The sequence below is a fragment of the Neoarius graeffei genome, chromosome 14 (assembly GCF_027579695.1).
Source record: "Neoarius graeffei isolate fNeoGra1 chromosome 14, fNeoGra1.pri, whole genome shotgun sequence".
Classification (NCBI taxonomy): domain Eukaryota; kingdom Metazoa; phylum Chordata; class Actinopteri; order Siluriformes; family Ariidae; genus Neoarius; species Neoarius graeffei.
In genome coordinates this window covers 60,910,227-60,918,672 of record NC_083582.1, presented here as the reverse complement: position 1 = coordinate 60,918,672, position 8,446 = coordinate 60,910,227, and the positions used below count along the sequence as shown (strand labels likewise).

The 8,446-nt window shown below is 46.7% G+C and overlaps 1 protein-coding gene across 2 annotated transcripts in view; it reads right to left on the bottom strand.

The window, feature by feature from the left end:
* Positions 1-2,410: 2,410 nt before the first annotated feature.
* LOC132898499 (protein NYNRIN-like) overlaps positions 2,411-8,446 on the bottom strand; it is a 6,183-nt gene continuing 147 nt past the window's right edge. The window contains exons 2-3 of one of the 2 annotated variants that reach the window (XM_060940163.1): positions 5,205-5,807; positions 2,411-4,367 (exon numbers count right to left, since the gene is read on the bottom strand). In XM_060940163.1, coding sequence (XP_060796146.1) covers positions 2,859-4,367; positions 5,205-5,654 — 1,959 coding nt within the window. In that variant the 5' untranslated portion in view covers positions 5,655-5,807 and the 3' untranslated portion in view covers positions 2,411-2,858. Of the gene's footprint in view, positions 5,808-8,446 lie in introns of both variants that reach the window. The other variant, XM_060940162.1, reaches the window with a different exon arrangement.

Here is an 8,446-nt window from a genome sequence, read left to right as displayed (position 1 = left end):
GACAATGCCAAACCACATACTGTATCAATTACAGCATCATGGCTGCGTAGAAGAAGGGTCCGGGTACTGAACCGGCCAGCCTGCAGTCCAGATCTTTCACCCATAGAAAACATTTGGCGCATCATAAAACGGAAGATACGACAAAAAAGACCTAAGACAGTTGAGCAACTAGAATTCTACATTAGACAAGAATGGGTTAACATTCCTATCCCTAAACTTGAGCAACTTGTCTCCTCAGTCCCCAGACGTTTACAGACTGTTGTAAAGAGAAAAGGGGATGTCTCACAGTGGTAAACATGGCCTTGTCCCAACTTTTTTGAAATGTGTTGTTGTCATGAAATTTAAAATCACCTAATTTTTCTCTTTAAATGATACATTTTCTCAATTTAAACATTTGATATGTCAGCTATGTTTTATTCTGAATAAAATATGGAATTTTGAAACTTCCACATCATTGCATTCCGTTTTTATTTACAATTTGTACTTTGTCCCAACTTTTTTGGAATCGGGGTTGTATTATGTGTTTAAGTTACTGGTATAAGATCATTTAATTTGCTTCAGAATGTGATTGTCTCAGTTCATCTGATTATTTAATTAGCCTTTTACGTTTTATCAGTGAAAATGCATGCATGTACATGTATGTTGCATAAATTATAACACCTATCCTGTTTTATTGAGAGTCAAGCCACAATCAATGAAGTAAAATCAGTCTTAGTTGAGCAAGTCGGTAACGGTATTTCTTACTTTCACCATAAATTTTTATTTATATGAATTTGGTCTATAGCTGTAAAAGGCCTTGGCCTTAAAACTGATTACCGCTGTGATGTCACTCACTCAGGGCTGGTTGGCTGGCAGCTCGAATGCCAACTTTGCAGTCGATTTTAACTCTCAAAAAAAAATATATATATATATTTTTAATTCCCATTTATGCAGCATACAAGAGTCAAGGATGGAGATACTATCCACTCAGAAATGTATTTAAAAATAAAGGTTCTGTGTATCTGCTTTAACTACCCTAAGAAGTGCAGACTCTGTACTGTGAGATGAGTGAAAATCAGACTGAAATAGTTCGTAAGGATTATTAGTGGCAAGATTGGTCTGTAGCTGGGAGGCAAAAACCCTTTCAAGAAGTTTTGAAATGTATAGTAGATTAGAGAGAGGGCTATTATGACTAAAATTGGATGGATCAAGACTTTTTTTTTAAACTACTGGAGTGACTGCCGCAGTTTTTAGAGCAAGTGGGACGATACAGGAGATAATCAGATTAATCATCTGTTAATCAGATGAGAGATGGGCTCAGCAATAATGGATATCAGGTTTTTTTAAGGGGGAATGGGAGCAGGGTCTAACTGACAATAGGATGAGTGTTTTTAATTAGCTTAGCAACAGATAGAGGGGTAGTAAGAGTGAAAGAAGATAGCAAGAGTCCAAAGCTCTCTCCAAGAATTTCAGGAGACGAAGAGACAGTGTTAGAAAAACAGTTGTAAATAGAGTTGATTTTACTGTCAAAAAACTGTAGGAAAGAATCACATATTTCTGCATAAACACTCAAAGTAACGGGTGAAAAAATTTGTTAATAATTGAAAGGAGGAAACTAGGTCTATAGGTGGCATTACTAAGAGCAGAGGACAGGTAAGCTACACGGGCTGCATTTGAAGCAGTTTTGTACTTCTGAATATGATCAGAGTAGGTTTGTAAATAGACAACAAGACCCGATTTATTTATTTATTTGTAACTAAAGCCTCTCCAAACGCTGACCTGCTGCTTTTATTATCCACCAATCTGGAGTGGACAAATGAGAGGAACGAGAAGAAGGCACAACCTGAACCTTCTTCGGAGCAAGCATATTTAAGACTGAAGAAACGGAAGAGTTGTACACAGTGAGAATCTCAGAGGGGGAAATTAAGTCAAGCACTGAGGAGAGAGAGGAGGCAGAGAGGGCAGATGAGAAGGTATTTGGATCAATAGATCGGAAATTTTGAGAGACAAGATAAAATTTAAATTACCTATGTATGGTGACTGGTAAGGAAATACAAACCCTGAAAATGTCATTGTCTGGATAGCAGTATGTTGCTTATGTATGAAACAGGAACAGAACATATGAAAAGTACAAAATGTACAGAGCAGCGCGTATTATCTCTGGCCTAAAGTTCACCCTAAACTGCTACACTACACGACAGTCACCCTTGGGCCGCGCATTTACAAGAGTAGGTTTAGGAGTATTCAGGATTATATTCTTACAATCCCCTCTTTAATACTCTGACGCAAGCCCAGAGTATTATTCACACCCCAGTCGTGGCCGACAACCTTACCTCTGGGTCTGTATTGTCTGTCAGGAAAACCTTAGTTTGAGTATACGAGGGCCACAGGCTGAGCCATGTCATATTAACCTTAGAGTAGTTAGATGGGGCTATTCGGACCGGAAAAGGATCGCTGCTGTCATGGGGTAACAAAGAACACACATAACAAGGTATACTCATATTCATTGATGTTTTTACAGTGAAGTTTATATATTTCCAAAACTCGTTATCCCTTGGGTCCCGGTGTATTGCTTGTGCGGGTAACCCTGCCCCAAGCGTTGAGATCAGCACGATGATGAAGAAAGTCATACTGGTCACTGACTTTGTTCTCTAATGCTCACAGGGTGCAGACGGCGAAAAATATCACAGGCTCCCGTGCTTTTCAGACTCTTCAGCCCAGAACTTTGCAAGACTCACCAACCATCCCCTCTTTGTAGATCAGCCGAAACTGGATTGCTCCAGATGCTGGAAGGGGATCCCTGAAAAGGCCGTCAGCTATTGTCACAGCAACTTTCTGAAACACAAAAGTCTGTTAAGCATCAACAATATAGATTTCTATTACATTGGAGCCTTCTTTATTCTGCTGGCATGGATCCACTGTGGAAAAAGGTCCGTTAGCACAGCCGTGCGAGTTACAGCGAGTACATCGGTGGGCCCACTGTAGGGTGACTCCTCCATGGGAGCGTTTAGTTTAGCGAATCTCTTTACTAAAACTCTGTCCCCTACCTCAAAGGGGTGAGTGTGTGCCTCTGGAATGGGAGGCTTTTTGGAATTTACTCTCGCCCAATACTCATCCAGCACCCGCATGAGACCCACCGCGTACTCGCTGAGATGTACTTCAAGATCACCCGTTCCTATAACCTGCATGCCTCTACGCCAAGGGACAGGAAAGGGGCGTCCCATGACGAGCTCGTACGGAGATAAATTGTCGAGAGCGACCTGAGCAGTCATGCGCATATCAGCGAGGACCAACGGTAAAACTTGGACCCAATTTTTCGTGCCTGCGTCTTGCATAGCCTTACGCAACTTACCCTTAATTGTTCTATTCGCGCGCTCCACAATGCCAGAGGACTGTGGATGGTATGGGATATGAAAACGCCAATTGATCTTGAGGTCTTTACATAGCTCCTGCGTTACCTTAGAGGTGAACGGCGTTCCCTTATCAGAGTCAATTCCTACCGGAAGACCGTAACGTGGGATAATTTCCTGTGTAAGTTTGTTCACTGCTGTTCGGGCGTTCTCTTTGCTACACGGGAAAGCCTCAATCCACCGTGAAAATTTGTCAATCATGACCAAAAGGTATTTGAACGGGCCCTGCTTTGGCATGTGAGTGAAGTCGATCTGCCATTCTTGGAAAGGCGTGTCGGGTATGGGAAGGTGCTGATGTACCGCGCCTGGTTTAGATAGATTATTCTGGGCGCACGTTAAACACTTGTCCAGAATGTTGTGTGCGTCTGTGTGCAAATTATTGATGCAGAATGTTCTGTTCATATCCTCCACTACCCCTCTTCGGCCGCGATGAGTGGGACCATGGAACTCGCGGACGAGAAAGGGAGTACAGTGACGAGGTAAACAAAGACGGCCCTGTGCGTCAAGCAAAACGCCACTCTTCTCTGTCGCGCCCTGGGCGTCCCAGAACTGTGTATCTGCCACAGAGGCCGAGGCCTGGATAGAAATGAGATCTATGTCAGGTAAGACAGCGCTAACCATGCGATCAGTAGAAACTAAAGCGCAATTAAAGCCTGGAGGCAGGACACCGGATGCGGCTGCAGCTTTAGCGACTCGATCAGCGAATGAATTGCCCTTTACTTCAAATGAGTCCCCTCTTGTGTGCGCGCGTGTCTTAACAATGGCCAACGTGCACGGAAGGAGACAGGCGGTGATTAAATCAGTAACAAGTGAAGAATGAGAAATGGGCTTACCGTCGGCTGTCGTAAACCCCCGAGACGCCCAAATGCGGCCGAAGTCGTGCGCCACGCCGAAAGCGTAGCGTGAGTCGGTGTAAATAGTAACGTCTGTGTCTTGAGCCAAAATACATGCGCGAGTCAAAGCATAGAGCTCCGCAGCCTGAGCAGAAGAAAAAGGCAAAGAATGAGCTTCAACAATTTCATCAGGGAGGCGACAAACAGAGTAACCACACAGGAACACACCATCCGCAGGGCGGGAACAGGAACCATCTACAAAAAGAGAATCGCCTGTGGAAAGAGGGGTGGAGTGTAAGTCTGGGCAGATGCTAGTCTCAAAAACGATATTAGAAAGACAGTCATGTGAGTCAAACGCAACATCGTCATCCTGTGAGTTAAGAAGACGCTGAAGAGCGTGGGCGACAGAATCAAACGACGAGGAGGGCTTAACAGTGAGATGCTCTGTGGCCAAAAGAATAAACTCATAGCCAGAGCGACGCTGAGCAGACAAATGCTGAGTGCTAAGATTCCGCAGAATGTACACGACGTCATGTGAAGTGTGTAAAATGAGCGGATGCGACAAAACAAGTTTTTCAGCGTCCGTGACCATGAGAGCACACGCAGCAACAGCCCTAAGACAGCCAGGAAGCCCTTGTGCCACAGCGTCAAGAGTTTTAGACAGAAACGCGCAAGGTCGCATGCCCCCCCCGTGCTCCTGAGCCAGCACCCCAGAGGCGGTCCCCTTCTGATTGCACACATACAGGTGAAACGGCAAACGATAGTTCGGCAGCCCGAGAGCAGGGGCGGAGCACAAAGCTTGCTTCAGAGCCTTGAAGGCCGTTAGCATGTCCTCAGTCCAGACCAGGGGCTGAGTCAAAGGATCTGAGTGACTTATAGCTGAACGCAAACACTTGTCATAGATTGAACAGTCAGGGATCCATTGACGACAGTAATTGATGAGGCCCAGAAATGCCATGAGAGCGTGCTTGGTTGCAGGTACCTGAGTGTCCATAATGACTTGAACGCGTTCCGGGCTAAGCCTCCTGGAACCCTGGGAGAGGTCATGTCCCAAGTAGCGAACAGTTGTGAGGCAAAACTGCAACTTCGTGCGGGAGACCTTGAAACCCTTCTGCGCCAGGAGTGTGAGGAGAGACAATGTGGCGGCAGCACAAGCGTCTTGATCCTCCGCCGTTACCAGAAGATCATCCGCGTACTGGAGCACCGTGGAGCCCCGGGGAAGACAGAGATCAGCCAGCGCGTCCCGCAATACGGCAGTGAAGACCGCCGGTGAGTCAATGAAACCCTGTGGCAACCGCGTCCACGTGTATTGTCTTCCCCTGTGTGTGAAAGCAAACAGGGGCTGAGTCTCATGGCCCACAGGAACACTGAAAAAGGCAGAGCACAAATCAATCACAGAGAAATAAGCATGGTCACACGGAATAGAAGACATAAGAGAAGGAACGTCAGGGACCACTGGAGCCACGGGAACGATGAGTTCATTTATTTTACGTAGATCTTGAGTGAGGCGCCATGTGCCATCCGGTTTTGGGACCGGGTTCACTGGGGTGTTATACGGGCTGACACAAGGAACCACGACACCTTGCTGCAAAAGAGATTGTAAAATATTGTCAATACCATCGAGCTTACTAGGAGACAGAGGGTATTGTTTAACATAAACAGGTGTAGAGTGTTTAATAACAGCTTCATACGGAGAGCAGCTCACAGAGCCCACATCGTCCTTATGATCCGCCCACAGGGTGTTAGGAAGAGCAGAGAGAACAGGGGAAAGAGCTTGGGACGTACAAGCAGCGTTCAGAATGTTATGTGGCAGCACAGAACTGGATAGAGCAAAAACATCAGGCGGAGCACCGTCCGGAGTATCAACAATCATGTGTGAGCCGCTAAAGGAGATCGAGAGTCCGAGAAGACTCATGAGGTCGCGACCTAAAAGATTAAAAGGGCACTCTGGCATAAAAATGAAAGAGTGTGAAAAACGCAATGAAGGGTCCAGAGTGCAGATGACAGGTAAGGGTGGTGTACAACTAGAGTCAAAAGGAACCCCTTCTATCCCCACAGAGCTAACAAACCGTGTAGATAAAGGACCCTCATAATCCCTCCCTACTGAAGACATAGTGGCCCCAGTATCAAGTATAAACGGATACTCCCTTCCTGCCAAACACAGAGGCACAAGAGGGAGCTCCGCGTTACGAGGAGAGCTAAAAGAGAGATTTAACATGGCAACGGCTGTGGATTCCGTACCCTGGGGGCAGCCCTATAGCGGGGCGTGATAGCGCTGGTCCTGTCCGTTATTCTGCCGATAGCCCTTAGGTCCGGGATTCTGGCCTTGCAACACATCCCCTAATTCTCCCGTCCTACTCTGCTCATCCCTCCGCCGCGCATGGCATTCCCTCATCCAGTGGCCCTCCTTTCCACAATAGTGGCACCTGCCTGTTTTCTTCCGGTTCCCACCCGACCATGTGCGAGGCCCGGTGCGTGTTTTGTCATTATTATGACGATACAACCCGGGGCCCTGTGGGGCCACAGATAAACATGCTTTATTAGTCTTACAATCTAACAACCCATCACTTTCCATTGTCCTCAACCGTTCACCCGCTTGGCGAAGGACCAAATGAGTCCTATCGCTCAAGTGATGTTTCAAAACGTTCTGAACCTCAGGGCGGCAGTTAGATAAAAAGGTGGACAGGAACATTGGATTGGGTTGAGTCATGTCCAATTCTAACCCACCCAGGTGCTGCCAAACTTCACCAAAACGTTTCCAAAAGGCCGACGTCACTTCTGACTTTTCCTGTTTACAGTTAGTAACCTGCGACAGATCACGGTTCGCTTGTTTCATAGCCAGTAAATACCTAGTTAACTGCTCACGCAGGAGCTGCAAAGCATTCGGTGTGTCCCTCCAAAAAAATGTCGACACGGTGCGCTGACGCGGACGGCCACCTTCCTGAGCCGGAGCTATTTCTTCCTTTATATTCATAGCGACGTCATTTCTAGGTTGCAACACATCGACTATTTCTAGCAAACGCTCCTCATCATATAATCTGTGTCAACTGATGAGGTGTTCAAGTGTGCGAGCTGATCTGAACAGAGCTGCCAGACATACACATACAGAGGGCTTCCAAACCCATACTGCACACCGCACATTTCACTTACTTCAATAGTTAGTCCATCTGGAGTGGATGTGAGATTTACTTCTAATTTGCACATTAAATCATGTGCGGCACGGTGGTGTAGTGGTTAGCGCTGTCGCCTCACAGCAAGAAGGTCCTGGGTTCGAGCCCCGGGGCCGGCGAGGGCCTTTCTGTGTGGAGTTTGCATGTTCTCCCCGTGTCCGCGTGGGTTTCCTCCGGGTGCTCCGGTTTCCCCCACAGTCCAAAGACATGCAGGTTAGGTTAACTGGTGACTCTAAATTGACCGTAGGTGTGAATGTGAGTGTGAATGGTTGTCTGTGTCTATGTGTCAGCCCTGTGATGACCTGGCGACTTGTCCAGGGTGTACCCCGCCTTTCGCCCGTAGTCAGCTGGGATAGGCTCCAGCTTGCCTGCGACCCTGTAGAAGGATAAAGCGGCTAGAGATAATGAGATGAGATCATGTGCTAACAAATTTACTGGACATGTATATGAGATGAGGAATGAGTGGGACGTAACTATTCCTCCCTCGCTTTTACATGGGAGGTTGACTGAGAAAGTTTTGGTTTTTGGAATAGCCTTTAAAACAGGTCTCGGGGTGTAAACACCCTTTGATTTATCCCATACCTTCTTCATGTCAAACCATTTATCATACCCTGCGCGCATATAAGGGCGGTCCCAATCCGGATCGCCTAAGCTTTCATAAATCATACGGTGCGCTGAAGCAAGGAAGCCTGGATTAAATGTCCCATCACGGGGATACGATGGAATCTGAGGATTTGCCTCCGTCCACCCAGCCAAATTGTCCAGCCACGGCGTAACGTAATAGCCTAAACCACACTTATTCATCCATTCCGCCGGGGTGTCTGTGACCTCAGGTTTAGGATACGAGCCCCCCATCATACAGTAAAGCAAACGGATCTGAACAGAAACAAACAGCAGATATTTATCTAAATTTCTATAGCACGCTCTTCCTGGACTCGAACCAGGGAAAACAAAGCCCTCCTTAGGGCACTACACAAATTTCTATAGCGCGCTCTTCCTGGACTCGAACCAGGGAAAACAAAGCCCTCCTTAGGGCACTACGGAACTACTTCCA